The sequence below is a fragment of the Rhincodon typus genome, chromosome 24 (assembly GCF_021869965.1).
Source record: "Rhincodon typus isolate 14 chromosome 24, sRhiTyp1.1, whole genome shotgun sequence".
In the NCBI taxonomy this organism is placed as follows: Eukaryota; Metazoa; Chordata; class Chondrichthyes; order Orectolobiformes; family Rhincodontidae; genus Rhincodon; species Rhincodon typus.
In genome coordinates this window covers 13,966,041-13,981,459 of record NC_063355.1, presented here as the reverse complement: position 1 = coordinate 13,981,459, position 15,419 = coordinate 13,966,041, and the positions used below count along the sequence as shown (strand labels likewise).

The following is a 15,419-nucleotide window of genomic DNA, read 5'->3' as shown; positions in this document are numbered from 1 at the left end:
GCTGTTCATAGGGTGCCAAATATCTTATTCCATGAACTGCTACCCTACTGTGTGCTGTGTTGTAATCGTTGTCATCACCATCATAGAATCCCTACCCTCCAAGAGCTGCAACTGCTTCTCCATTTCCCTCAGGGTAGAAGACAAAACAAGTGGAAAGCTCTCATGGTGCTGCATCTTGGACTTCAGCTTCATCTCCAGCATTTACTTCCCCCTCAGCGACAAGTTGTTGTAGATCAGCTGTAGAGAGGTCTTCACAGTGGGACTGGAGCAGCTCTTCAACATCCTCACTCTCCACCTTCTTCAAATCCAACTTGCTTTGTAAGATCAACACAGTGTTCTTTGATTCTTGGGAGCTCCTCTGATGGATCAAAGCCTTTAAAATCTTGAAAAAAAATCTGGGAGAAGCTTCTGCCAAACTGCATGCAAGCAGTCCTTACTGACATCACCCCACCCCTCCATGATAATGACAATTGCGTTCTTGATGTTAAAGCTTCCAGAATTGAAGAACATTGCCCTTATCCCCCTCAGTGGTTGCAATCAGCCTCTTAACTGTGCACCGTAAATAAAGCTGCTATTGCACCCTAGTCCATGGATTGAAGAGGGAAGTTGTGTTTGGGGGTAGAAATAGCACTTTGATGTTTTCAGAAAGCTCCCCAATGGTGGGAGGATGGTTTGATGTATTATCCGGGATGAGGAGAATTTTTGAAATCCAAATTTTTTTTTTTCCCTGCAGTACTTTCTAGAAATATCTTCCTAAAATATCAACAATAAGCTGTGAAAAAATTTCCCCTGTCATGCAACCTCTTTTGCTTGACCTGAAGTAGACACCTAGAGTAGACTTAAGGTAACCTTTCAAGGCTCAAGGTGCGGAGAACCTTTTGGCGCTAACTTTGGGCATTTTCAGGACAAAGCCCGCAAAACGATCATGTGGTGTCGAAGCCAACACAAGTTTGCGTTTCACAATTAGTGTTCCCCTATTTGTCAGTCACGTTCTAGCCAATTTGTGTTGCCCGAACATGCGTTGTAGCAGAGCTGACTGTATAGAGTCATACAGCATGGAAACAGAACCTTTGGTCCAAGTAGTCCACACTGACCATGCTCCCAAATTAAACAAGTCCATCCCGCCTGCATTTGGCCCATAGTTCTTATTCAATCAACTTAAAAAGGGGAAGAAATTTATTTCACTTGGATAATTGTGCAGTTGACTTGAAAATTTAGATTATGGAAGTGGATGAGTTTCTTTTAAACTTCTCAATTTCTACCTATATACAGCAACATGACGTAAGTTTAATTATTTAAAGGGTGTTTTGGAGTAGTTATTAGAATGAAACCTGGAATGACTGGGTATGGGGATTGGAATGAGGATAGGTTGGACAGATTGGGTTTGGTTCGATTGATGTTTAGAGCGAGGGGGAACTTGATTGATACAGAAGATCTTGAATTGTCTTGACAAGTTGATCATGGAAAGAATGTTTGTTTTTGTTGTGAGTTAGTACTCATAGATTTGTGTTAGGAAGAAGAATTGAGGGTTATGGAGATGGATAAGAATGTAGATTTCGAAAAATGAACAGATCAGCCATGGATTTTTTAATGACATAGCAGGCTTCAGGAGGCTAATGGCCTATTTCAGTTCCTAATTTGTATATTCATAAGTTTTGAAAAGGGTTAAATACTCATCACCCTTGTATTTAGCCTTGGTTCTCATGGCTGAAAGTTGGGTGAAGAAAATTGAGATGTGGAGTTTGTTTCCTGGGCATGAGTGAAAAAAAAAATGTTCTCATGGCCCAATCTTTTGGTCAGCAGTAAAGTGACTGTACTTGCTACTGACTTCAAAGAAATCAATGATCTAGTGATTTTGTATGGTGTGGCTTTACTTTTTCCCAAGGTTGGATTAAAAATATTGGATCTTTACATTATGGAAAACTTCGTGGTCAGATGGAATCTTAGAGGGGGGAGAAAAAGAAATCTGGGGGAACCTAGTGGAAGGTTGTGGGTGTGGGAATTGTATTGTATAGTTGGAAGATTGGGGCATGAAATGGTAGTCTCCCTCTCTTTCTCATTGGCATCTAGTACAAGGCTAAGGGAAACTTCAGATGTTCTGCAAAGTGAAGTTATTAAGGCAAGTAAGCAGCTAAGTATTCACATGGAAGACAAATTAGGAATTACAATAGAACAAAAACAGAACAGCAGGTCTGGCAGCATCTGCGAAGGAGAAGATATCGGAGTTAACTCCGACTTTTTTTCTTCACAGATGCTGCCAGACCTGCTGAGGTTTTCCAGCAACTTCTGTTTCTGTTCCTGATTTACAGCATCTGCAGTTCTTTTTGGTTTTTATTTAGGAATTACAATGCACAGACCTTCACTTTCTATTAGATATTAGAAAATGAAATTACTGATTGTTATGTGCACATTAGAAGCTGAAATATTATAAATAAACTTTTAAAAAGTTTAAGTTTAACTTTTTAAATCAGAATTGAAAAAAGTCTGTTACACAAATACATGATGCGTTTAGAAAGTCCAGTCAATGTTAGTTGTGACGTGGTACACCATTGAAAACCTAGCTACACCTCATTAACTCAGCACAACTTTTTTGAGATTTTGCCAAGGATAATACTATGGAAAAGGGGCAACCTCTTACCAGTTCAATGACTTCTAATTGATTGCTGCCTGGGGAACTTTCAGTAGCATGCTTCATTAAGAAGCATAGTATTGTTGACAATAATTTCTGGATTTTCTTGTTTAACTGCATGCAAAGTTGCTGTCAGTTTTAGAGGAGTCGTGATGACCAACTGTTTGATGGTCTTACCATTATTGCAGCTGCGAAATGCAGGTCATAATTCTCAAATCAAAGTTTCTTGTTTTGGATCAGCTTGAGGACACATTACCTGTTAGAACAGTGACCTAAGCCTCCAGGTTCTTCATTTGCTGCAAAGCGTGCTGAGAGGTTGTCGTGAAAGATGCTGTAAATGTGCAGACTTTTCTGGTTTCTTTCTCCTTTCTTGACACATTGGATATCAAATATTACAGATTTGTTGAATATACTGTATACATAGTAGTTAAACATTTGAAATATAATTTGTAACATGTGTAAGTTAGGAATAACTTTGGGAATGTTTCTGGATATTCAACATGACAACTGTATTTATGATCCCTCAACAAAGAGAAAATCAACATCACCAGACCCCAAAGAAGGCTAGATGTACAGAAACCGGCATCTGCAGTGAGCTGTGAACAATTTAGACTGAGACTTGATGAACAGCAGTCTTGCAAAGAAAACCCAAATGTGGTTGAAGAGGCATGGTCAACCTTCAGATCAACAGTTCAGTCAGCTACAGATATTGTCCGAAGAATACAAAAGAAACCACTGAGATTGGTTAGTTGTAAATAATGTAACAGTATATTAATTTGCGCAAAAGGAAAATGGAATGTGGATGGTACACAAAAGTGCATCTGCTAAGAAATTGCTCCAGGAGAGCAAAGAAACCTGCAACAGTTGGATGCTATATAGCATGACACATGGTGAACTAAATAAGCCAGAACTCTTAGAAGTCCATGCTGATCAGCATGATGGAAGCATTTCCACCATACTGTTCTGTATTTGTAAAATCTTCCTTACAGTCCTATATTGACACCGTTGCCTTAACTTGTTATGATCTCTCTATCTTAATTAGTTTGTACAGTTTTGGATTACTTGTTACTTTGGTTAGACCCTCGGCATGCGACTTTTATACCTAGCATGTTATTTCCGACCATTCGGTTTGTCTCCAGTACCGTCTTATTTTAATTTTTTTGAAATTATCTCTCTGCCTCAATTAATTGGATCATTGATCACCCTTCCTTTCTTTTGCTGTTCAGCTGTTGACACTTTACTCAGACTGTCTGACACTTCTAATCACCTGCAGACACTCGTTATTCAGCCTGATGACACTCCACTCACACCATTTATACGATCTTTTGATCTCCCTGCTAATAAATTCTGTGCCTGTGTTAACTTCACTTCACCTGACGAAGGCGCTATGCTCTGAAAGCTTGTGATTTCAAATAAACCTGTTGGACAAAACCTGGTGTCATGTGACTTCTCACCTTATCCTTGAGGTAGAACAGTGCAGGCATTTCGTTTCCTACTATAAATGCTAATTTTTCACAAAATCACCTTGTGCTGATCTGCCTGCCCTGTGATCTAATTTATGAAAGAAGTTGATGCATTATCAACAATTCATAACTTACAAGTATCCATTTATATAGATTTCACAAAATTAACAACAGAACCTTCCAGATTTTAGATAGATGTGAACATTTTCAATATCTTCAAAAGATGTTGTCTCTCACATCTATAAAAATCTGCTACAACTATGGGAGGAATGCATTGGTCGTTTAGACCCCTCCCACTGGTTGCATCATTAGTATGAATGTGTTAACATAATCATGAAAATGTCCAATGGATTCTCTTTTTTTTTCATCCTGGGAAGCAGTACAAGAGACTTTATCCAGGCTTCTTTTAATTAAACAAAATTGGTCAATTTATTAGAAGCAAATCTTAGTTTTAAAATATGTGGCAAATACTAGTTAACATGTAGATTATCATCCAGAATTAGAATTAATCCCAAACACAGACAAACTTCCTTACCCCAAGAAGTCAACAGTCTCTGCAGAGATGCTACCCGAAGGTTGCAGGAACAGCAACTCATATTCCGCTTGGGAACCCTGCAGCCCAATGGTATCAATGTGGACTTCACAAGCTTCAAAATCTCCCCTCCCCCTACCGCATCCCAAAACCAGCCCAGCTCGTCCCCGCCTCCCTAACCTGTCCTTCCTCCCACCCCAAGCGTCACTCCCATCTCCTACCTACTAACCTCATCCCGCCCCCTGGACTGACCTGTCTCCTCCCTACCTCCCCACCTACACTCACCTCTACTGGCTCCATCCCCGCCTCTTTGACCTGTCTGTCTCCTCTCCGCCTATCTTCTCCTCTATCCATCTTCTATCCGCCTCCCCCTCTCTCCCTATTTATTTCAGAACCCCATTTCTGAAGAAGGGTCTAGGCCCGAAACGTCAGCCTTCTGCTCCTCTGATGCTGCTTGGCCTGCTGTGTTCATCCAGCTCTACACCTTGTTATCTGCAGAGATGCTGTTCTTTTTGTTTTGAAAAAGACAAAAGGGATCAGAAAGCACTCTGGTGGAACAAGGGTCTGAAAACAATGGATAGAATGTAACGATGGTTTGTGCTCCTTCAGGTTTTCTGTTGATGAAAGTGAATTGCTGACGCCCTTAAATTGTTGTTCAGATTGAAATTAAAATAGATCTGAGTCTTTGAAAAGTAACCACATTTCAACTTCTCAGGGCTTACTTCTGCTTTAAGAAGGAGAAAGACTTGCAGCTTCGTGTGAAGCTTTCTTTCTTACCGATACTTAGGGCATTTGTGGTGTAGTTTAATTGCAACAGGCCTGAGAACTGGTGATGGTATAGTATCCATGTCCCTCTTTGGCCTGCTACTCCCAACTGGCCAGTCCCAGTAATGAGGGGAGTATAGGCTGAAATGTCCTGTCAAATGCTGGTTTCTGTATCATTAGCAGTGCCCAGTCAGAGGATGTTGCCCATGTTGAGCATGGCATGGCGTGGAAATTCTTTGCCATTCTGTACTGCAGCGAGTTACATTCTTGAAAGCTTCTGCGAGGAAGGTTAACACATGCTGGCATATGTATGGTGGGTTGGATACAGGCACTCAAAATCATGAGGGTGAGGACTTTGGTGGACAACTTACACAAGCATCAGGTGTTTCTGCTGGTGGAAGGTGAAAGAACAAGCAGGCAAATATTAATGGAAATTGGCAAAGAAGCATTGATGGCATGAGGAAAACTTTTACATGCAGTGGTTATGATTTTGAATACGTTGTCTGAGAGTGTGGTGGTGCAGGCTTAATGGGGTAATCAAAGGGGAGTTGGATTATTATCTGAAGAAAAAGGATCTACACCATTACAGGATGAAGATGGTGTGTGTCATGAGTTGAGTTACTCCCTCAGAGAGACAATGGTCAAATTCCCTCCTCCTGTTCTGTAACTGTTCTGTGATATGATTCCAAGTGTTGGTATTGAGCGAGATACTTCTATTTTTCTCGAAAGTAATTTAATGGCATTCTGTTTCCTTAATATTTGACAGACACAGAGGATGCAAGTGAGACAGATATTGCTAATAAGCAAGATGATGAAGACTACCTAGAAGTGAAAGAACAGTGAGTATTCTTGTGATGTAGCTGCCTTGTGAAGTACAAGCCACAACATTAGAATTTGTGCATTAAATATCTCTACTCTTAGATCATAGAATCCCTACAGTGTGGAAACAGGCCCTTTGGCCCAACAACTCCACACCGACCCTTGGAGCATCTCACCCAGACCCATCCCCCTATAGCCCACCTAATCTACACATCCCTGAACGCTACGGGCAATTTAGCATGGCCAATCCACCTAGCCTGCACATCTTTGGACTATGGAAGGAAACCAGAGCACCCGGAGGAAACCCACACAGATACGGGGAGAATGTGCAAACTCCACACAGATAGTCACCCGGGGCTGGAATCGAACCCGGGTCCCTGGTGATGTGAGGTAGCAGTGCTAACCACTGAGCCACCGTGCTGCCCTAGGCCAATGACGGACACTTTGGCTCCAAAGTTAACAACCAGTGCGCTGCTAGGCACAAGTGGGGATTGAACCCATGATCTTCAGTTTACGAGACCAACACCTTCCCATTTGGCCACTGCGCCCTAAACTGTAGCAAGTAATTTTAATTTGTGTTATTTGCATGCTTTAATGAAGCATTGCTGTGTTGATCTAACAATCGAGGATATCAGGGCTTTAAAATCAAGATTTGAATTGGCTTTGTTGCAAAGTTATAGTTAAAATTAATACTTTCTGGATTGTGCAATACAGGTCATAACATAAAAATTCCTCTTGTCACAAATAGTTGTATTTTAGGAGTTACTTCAAGTAACTTGGAAAGATTGAGAGTTTCTTTCTTTTGTCACTTACTGTAACCAGCATGTTAAGTATTTCTTTTACAAATAGCAAATTTTTTTTCAAGGGGAGGTGATGGCCTTGTGGTATTATCGCTGGACTGTTAATCCAGAGACCCAGGTAATGTTCCGGGGGCATGGATTTAAATCCTGCCATGCCGGATGGTGGAATTTGAATTCAGTGAAAACCTGAAATTAAGAGTCTAATAATGACCATAAATCCATCGTCAATTGTTGGAGAACCCATTTGGTTCACAAATATCCTTTTTAAGGAAGAAACTGCCATCCTTATCTGGCTGGCCTACATGTGACTCCAGACCCACAGGAATGTGGTTATTCTTAACTGCCTGATGGGCAATAAATGCTAAGCCAGCATTTATTGTCTCAAAAAAATTTTGATGCAATTTAACTTTTTATATTTAGATTGTAAAAAGCAATCTGTACTGTATTGTCATTGATTTGCTGTTTCTCTGACAGCTAATCAACTGAATAAATAACTAATAAAATATTCAATATTTTAAGAAAATGGTCCCAGTAAAACCATTTCGATTTGTGTCTCCAGCAAACCAGTGATTTTTGGATATTTTGAGCAACCTATTACTCACTTTTTTTAATCACTGATTCTTACCCCTTTATATTTATACCTTAGCCAATTTATTGCTTTCTCATTGAATCAGTGAAGTATTGACCAAGAGGTTAGAGTTCATATGACCGATTGAACGATTACGGTACAGAATTCTTAAATGGCATTTCTTATGTAGGTGACTGCCTGTTCATTAGAATGTGGGGACTGAGTACTATTTGGAAAAGGAGGCAGACTATATCTGCGTTATGGGATGTAGCATTCATGACATTGATCACTCGATATTAATTAATTTTTGTCAATGGTTTGAAGCAATGTATGTACTTTTGAAAAGTACTAATCTATATTGACAAGGACACTGCTGAAGGGTTGTTAGAACTAATTGTCATAGAATCATGGAAATTTATGGCACAATTCAGCCCATTGTGTCCACACCTCCTGATAGGGTGTTATCAGGATTAATCCCTCTTTACAGTTGTAATATTGCATTTGGATTACTATAGGACATGGCTGAATGAAGAGAAGTTGTCCAGTGAAGTCATATGAGGAAGTTGCCTGCACTGGAGAATTTTAATTATGTAGAAGGATTGGACAGGCTGGGATTGTTTTCTTTGAAACAGATGAAGCTTAATTGAAGCCAATTAAAATTATTAGGAGACTTTACAATGCAGAAAGAAAGTCTTTATTTCCTTTGGCTGAGCTGAGGGGTCCGTAACAAGGGAGCATAGATTTTATGACAAGAGGGGAAAGTCTTGACCCAGAGGATGGTGCACATCTGAAACTCACTGGCTGAAAGAGTGGCAGAGGCCGTGACCCTTGTAACATTTTTAAAAATACTTGGTTTTACCACTTCATGTGCATATCCTCGGGATTAATGACCAAGAGTTGGAAATTGGTATTAGTGTGTTTGTCTCCTTATTTGCTAAAGTGGATGAGATGAGCCAAATGACCTCCTTTATACACTTTGTTTGATAGCTAGTTCTAACAACCTTTCACCACAGTGACCTTTTCAGTACAGAAAAACAAATGATCTTGATTTAATATTTACAGATCAGAAATAATGTAGGTAATATTGCATAGTGTGGATCTGAGTTTCCTCATTCTCTAAATACTGTTCAATTCCCACATACCAATGAATAGGTGGTCAGCTAAATAAAATGCTCCATCTAACAATTTTGTACAAATGGTTGTCTAATTGGACATGCGTTCTCCAACATCTTGCTCTCCAATGTCTCCAACCCTGTTGTTGATTTCAATTGTTGTTTCCAATTATTTCTGAATTTGTCTGGTCCTGACATTCAATTCTAGCAAAGCTGCTGGTTTGATTTTTTTGCTTATTTGTTTGATGTGACCACGATTAGCGAGGTCAATATTTATTGCACTACCTTTTATAGTCCTCCAGAAGGTGATAGTGAACTGCCTCCTTGAACGGTTGCCATCTAATTTATGATATGACACTGCTGTGGTGCAGGTACACCCACAGTACTGTTGGAAAGGGAGTGCCAGGAGGTTGCATCAGTGAGAGTGAAGAAATGGTGATATAGTTCCAAGTCAGGATGATGTGTGACTGAGATAGTAACTTGCAGGTGGTCCCACGCAACTGTTGCTTTTGCTTGTTTCGGTGATAGAAATTACAGATTTGGAAGGTTCTGTCAAAGGAGGCTTAGCAGAAGGAGTTGCTGCAATTCAGATGGTACTCACTGCTGCCACTGTGTGTTGGTTGAGGAGGGATTGAATTGTGAAGATGATCAGTGGTGTGCTAATTAAGCAGGCTACTTTGTCCTGAATGATGTAAAGCTTCTTGAGTGCTGTTATGGCTGTACCCTTACAGGCGAGCGGAGCATCTTCATGATGTTCCAGATTTGTGCCTTCTAAATTATTATCAGGCTTTGGGGAGATTGGAAGTGAGTATTTGCCACAGAGTTCCATGTCTGACCTGCTTTTCTAGTCCCAGCATTTATTTGGCTGATTCAGCTAGGTTTCTTGGCAATGACAACTCGAGATTTTGGTGGTTACCCATTTGCTAATGGGCATGCTGTTGAATGTGAGAAGAGATGGTTTGATTCTCTCTTGGAGTTAATCTTTGCCTTGCATTTGTGTAAATGCAAATGTTAATGTGTAAATGTTACTTGCCACTTGTCCAGCTCTTTGTACATGCAGTCCCAAACTGTTTCAATATCCGCAAGGTACTAGTAGTAGTGAGCACTGCAATCATCATGAACATTTCCACTTTAGACTTTACAATAGAGGGAAGGTCTTTAAAGCAACTCAAAATGTTTGGGCCAACAACACTATCCTGTGGAACTCCAGTGATCTTCTGGAGTTGAAATAATTGGCCTTCAATAAACTAAACCATTTCCTTTTGTGCTAGGTATGACTCTGACCAGTGGAGAGTTTTTCTCTTGATTTCCACTGACTTCAGTCATGCTAGGCTTCTTTTATTCATTCACGGGATATTGGTGGCACTGGCTGGGCCAGCATTTGGTGCCTGTCCTTACTTGTTAAGAGTTAACCACTACTGTGGTTCTAGAGTCACATGTAGGTCCGATCAGGCACTTTCCTTCCCTAAAGGACATTAGTGAACAGATGGGTGTTTTTCCCGACAGTCAACAGTGGTTTCATGGTCACTGTTAGACTCTTAAATCCAGCTTTTAAAAAAAAATTTAATTCCTGTTCCACCATCTGCCAGGGTGCGATGGTGGCACAAGCCACTAGACGCGAGCAAAGAGGATTTTGCAGGATGTGGAACACAGGAGTATGCCATTCATTATATCAAGACCACTCCGCCATTCAGTTAGGTCAACTACCTCAATATCACTTCTTCATGCTCTCCCCATATCTCTGTTATTAGCATCAGATTTTTGTCTTGAACATTCTCAGCAACTGACCTTCTGCAGTCCTCTTGGGTAGAGGCTTTGGTGTGCTTCTGTTGTTTTTGACGCTTACAGGTCAATGTGAGTGATCCCTTTTGGTTTTATTCTTGTGTGACCCTTCTGAAATGGTTTTTGGTACATCAGAGTGATTTGCTCAGCCATTTCAGAGGCCTGTTAAAAGTCAAACTAAAGATGTTGCTGAACATCTGGAGTCAGACCTGGTAAGGCAGCATACTTCCTTCCATAAGTTATTGGACCAATCAGATTTGAAACTAGTAATTTTGTGGTAACCACTGCTGGGACTAGATTTTCTTAAATTCCAGATCTATTTAATTTTATTGAATTTAAATTCTTCCAGCTGCACTTGTGATATTTGAACTTGCATCTCCAGATAATTAGTCCAAACATTTATATTTGGCCACTGCAATTTGTGCTTTTATAAGGCTCCAGTAGTATTATGGTTATTGTGCTGGGCAAGTAAACTCGTGGCCTGAAATAATCCAAAGACTGCAATTTCAAATTTGACCATTTAAGAGTTTTAGTTCTATCTTAAAAATCTGGAAATAAAGATGACTGTGAATCTGTTGGATTATCGGGAAAAAAAATCCAACTGTAACTAGTGACTGCAGTTCTGCACCAGTATCGTGGATCAAATTGCCTTCCAAAGTGGCTGAGCCAGACACTTGTTGGTGTTCTTCCAAAATTACAACTATTAAAGGCTGGTGTTGCTCGCCCCTCAAGAATAAATGGGAAAATAAATGTTCTTGAAGTACCTTTGATGTTTTAAATGTTAGCTGTTTGGATTTGTAAATGAAACTGCTTACCAGATACCTAGTTGTGAAGTTAGAAGATGGTAATATTAGATGTTAAATTAGAAAAACTCTATTGCAGTGTACTTTTGTACCCTTTCAGTTTGGCTGCACGTGAGTGAATATTGGAACTTTCACCATATTTATATTCCATCTTTTTCTTGTTCATAGAATGTACCAGGAGAAATTAACATCTCTAAAGAGGCAGCTACAGCAGTTACAAGAAGGTGAGAACTTTTCTTTGTGATACTTTGGACAATGAAGTGAACACATTGTGTAGTAGTGAATAGTGAAAAATAAACCATTTCATAACCAAGAACTTTGAAAAAACTTTTATGCTTGAAGGCCTTGGTAGTGGTCTTTTTTTTTTCATAATGCCCCTTGGGTGTTCAAATTGGCCTCAGTGGTAACTTGCGCTGCTAGTGAGTTATGTTTTCAATTTAACTTCAGAGACTTGAGGCACATTAGTGCAGTAATGATCAGAGTTGCTGCCCATTCTGTCTGTGATAGCTCTTTGAAAGAGCTGTCCAATCAGTCTCACTTCCTTACATTTTTCTCACTTGCTTTTCTTTTCATTTGTTTATCCAATTCAGTTTTGAAAGTTACTATGTAATCTGCTATCTCTGCTCTTCTAGACTCTGTTTTTCTGACCGTAACAAACTGCTGTGCCCAACAAAAATACTCTCCCTCTCTCTCTGGTCTTATTCCAATGATGCTAGACTTGACCACGAAGGGAGACAACCTCTCTACCTCTGCCCTGTCAGTTTCCCTAATAATCTTGCATGTTTCAATAAAGTTGCCTGTCATTTTTTTAACTCCAATGAGTACAGGCCCAACCTACTCAAGCTTTCCTCAGAATACAGTCCCTCCACAATTTCCTCTACAACTCTGTTTGACTACCTTCAGTGAGCTTTATGTTTAAACCTTTCCTACTATGCTGGAACAACCTCAACTAACATCACAAATGTCTAATTGTTCTTCCTTGTTCCCCTCTATTTCTACATAGCCTTTGGTAGCAAACAGGAGTAGTTCCATCAGAAATAGGTGCTATAGATGATAAAGTCAATTGTACTTTTTTTCTTAGTACTGCGAAATCAATCCACCATTGCTGGTCACTGTCTTGGGCTTTGTGCTGAACAAATGGCTTGCACATTGGTGACTTTTTAATTTTGAAATGGAGCTCTGATTCTGTGTCCTCTCAATTACAAAAATTGGCTTCTATGCTATGATTCACTGGGATGCTGAAAATTGGACCCCGCTATTCCTGGAGCTGTCACAAAAGTTAAAGATTTTATCAAGTATGCAAAGTTCTCCAATTTATCTGGCCATCAAATCTGGGTTGATGGGAAGCATAGACCGGATTTCTTTACTGAACAAGAATCATTATTTCTTACAACTAATTAGACTCTAGCTACAAGTAAACAATTACAAACCATTGGCATTTACTACTCTTAATTAAAGCTCTAGTCCTCTTTTAAAAACACAAATATACATGTGCACAGAAAGGGTAAATTAGGTGATTGGCAGACAGGAAAAGCTGGAAAGATAGTTCAGTAATCTTTCTCATCAAGTTTCTGTTGCTCAGATGATCCTTATGATCCTTATGATTCTCTCGCTGGCCAGGGAGTGGCTTTGCAACTAGTTTTTTTTCAGGAGCTCCCGCTGGTGGGAGAGAGATTAAAGGTGGCTGGTTCGTTAATGATTGCTCTCTGACTTATCAGTTAGAAGTCACAGCTTACAACAACAGCAGGAAAGAGGTACTGCTTTTCTTCAGGTTTAAAGTTAGTTTTAACTGCAGAGAACACAGACTGCTCGAGCTGGGGAAGAACCAAACGTTCTTTCTCTCTCTAATTTGTTCCCAGCTCCAAACTGTTCCATTACTTTCATGAGTCATAGAGCACAGAAGAGGCCCTTCGCCCATTGAGTCTGCATCAACTTATCTGCACTAATTCTACTTTCTAGCACTTGGCCCGTAGCCTTGAATGTTATGACGTTTCAAGTTTGCCCAAGTACTTTTTAAAGGTTGTAAGATTGCTTGTTTGTACTGCCCTCCCAGGCTGTGATTTCCAGATTCCCACCACCTATGTGTAAACACACTTTATTCCTCAAATCCCTGCAAGACTTCCTGCCCTTCCTCTCTAAATTATGTCCCCATGTTATTGACCTTTCAGTCAAGGGGAACAGCTACTTCCTTTTCACCCCGTTAAAGCCCCTCAATCTTATACACCACAATCGGGTCCCCTCTCGGGCTTCTCTGCTCTAGAGAAAACAGACTGAGCCAATCTAGCCTCTCTCCATTGCTAAAATGTTTCAACCCAGGCAACATCCTGGTGAATTTCCTCTGCACCCCCTCCAGTGCAATCACATCCTTTCAATAGTGTGGTGACCAGAACAGCACACAGAACTCCATGTGTGGCCTAACCATACTCCTGCACAGGTCCAACATCATCTCTCTGCTGTTATAATCTATGCCATGCCTCATCAACTGTACTACCCTCATCTATAGACATGATCACCACCATTTAAAAAGAAAAATCAGTCGTATTTGTTAGGCTTGACCTCCCTCTGACAAAGCTATGGTGATTATCCCTGAACAAACATTGCCTCTCCATTAGAAATTAATTCCCATCTCCAGCATTTTCTCAATGTTTTCCTACCACTGACGTGAGACTTATTGGTCTGTATTTCTCTGATTTATCCCTACTCCCCTGCTTGAGAAGTAGAATCACATCAGCAGTTCACCAGTCCTCTGACACCTCCCCTGAGACCCAAGACGAATGAAAAACTTGGTCCAAAGCCCCTGTCATTATTCCCTCACCTTCCATAGCAGCCTGGGATACAACTCATCTGGGTCTGAGGATTTGTCCACTTTTAAGACTACCAAAACCTCCAATGTTGCCTCACTTCCTATGTCAATCTGCTCAAGAACCTCTTAATCCACTTACCTAAGTTCTGAACCTACATTTGTCGTCTCCTAGGAGGAGGAAGTAATATCCTCATTCAACACCCTACCAGTGTCCTCTGGCTCCATGCACAGATTGGCCTTACTTATTATCTGGTTATCCTCCCTCCTCTTAAAATACTTGGAGAATATCTTGGGATTCTCCCGAATTTTACCCACCAGCTTAATTTTCATGCCTCTTGTTTGCTATCTGAAGCTCCCCACCCCCCCACGCTCCCACCCCTGCACTTTCTGTACTCCAGTAGGGCTTCTGTTGATTTGTTCTCTTTGCACCAGCTAAAAGCCCTTTTTTGCCTTCTTATTGAGTAGTGTCATCTGTAGCATGAGTGGATTCCATACCTAAAAACATGTGCGCACAGCCATAGAAAGGAAAGGTTATAAACTGTGTGCTCAATGAAAGAAACTTACAAGAGCATTGCACATAAGAATCTAAAAATGATGGCCAGAAAAATACCATCTCATCTCGTACAAATAAGCATCATAATTGCTGATATGCTCCACCACCAGCAGTAGAAATCTCTTGGGATAAACAAAAAGCCAAAGAAAAATTCCAAAACAAATTGGGGAAAAAACACTGGGTAAATTCCACTGACTTTGTGAACTTGCTTTGTACAAAGTACCTACACAACAGCGACTGAACTCAAAAATTCATTCAATGCATGTGAAATGCTTTTGAGGTAGTCTGAAAAATGTAAGGCATTATATAAGTGTGAACTTAGTCTTGTTTGTGAGAAATGATTTACAACATACAATGTCTGAAATGCTTTATCTGATGAACATAAAAAAAATCAGAACATAATCATTCAGTGTTTATGCTACATAACTATGTTGTTAAACAGAAGTTGTATAACTGACTGCATTTCCATAGTGGAATATTTCATTCAAAGTCCAGTCCAAAATTTACGTAGTTTGGTGGCTGCTAATGTCCAAATGAATATCTTAAAATCAAAACCTACCTATTATCCCTAATAAGTTGTATTTTCATACAAGGTGTACAAATTAAAACCAAAGGCACTCGCTAATTATAACTGGATCAACCTTCCATACACCAAGTCTGGTGACACTTTAAACCGTGGGACATGCAGGATAATGAGAGGCAGCCTCAGGTGAAATTGGGAGCTCTTTACCAAGCCTGTAATGTGGCTGATAAGTCTATCCTTTCTTTAATTGTACAGTTTAAGGTCTCT

At 40.1% G+C, this 15,419-nt stretch overlaps 1 protein-coding gene across 3 annotated transcripts in view; it reads left to right on the top strand.

Moving 5' to 3' along the window:
- suds3 (SDS3 homolog, SIN3A corepressor complex component) overlaps nucleotides 1-15,419 on the top strand; it is a 54,766-nt gene that overhangs the window by 15,373 nt on the left and 23,974 nt on the right. For 2 of the 3 annotated variants that reach the window (XM_048611446.1, XM_048611448.1), the window contains exons 2-3: nucleotides 6,156-6,228; nucleotides 11,442-11,497. In XM_048611446.1, coding sequence (XP_048467403.1) covers nucleotides 6,156-6,228; nucleotides 11,442-11,497 — 129 coding nt within the window. Of the gene's footprint in view, nucleotides 1-3,282; nucleotides 3,374-6,155; nucleotides 6,229-11,441; nucleotides 11,498-15,419 lie in introns of those variants that run through there. The other variant, XM_048611447.1, reaches the window with a different exon arrangement.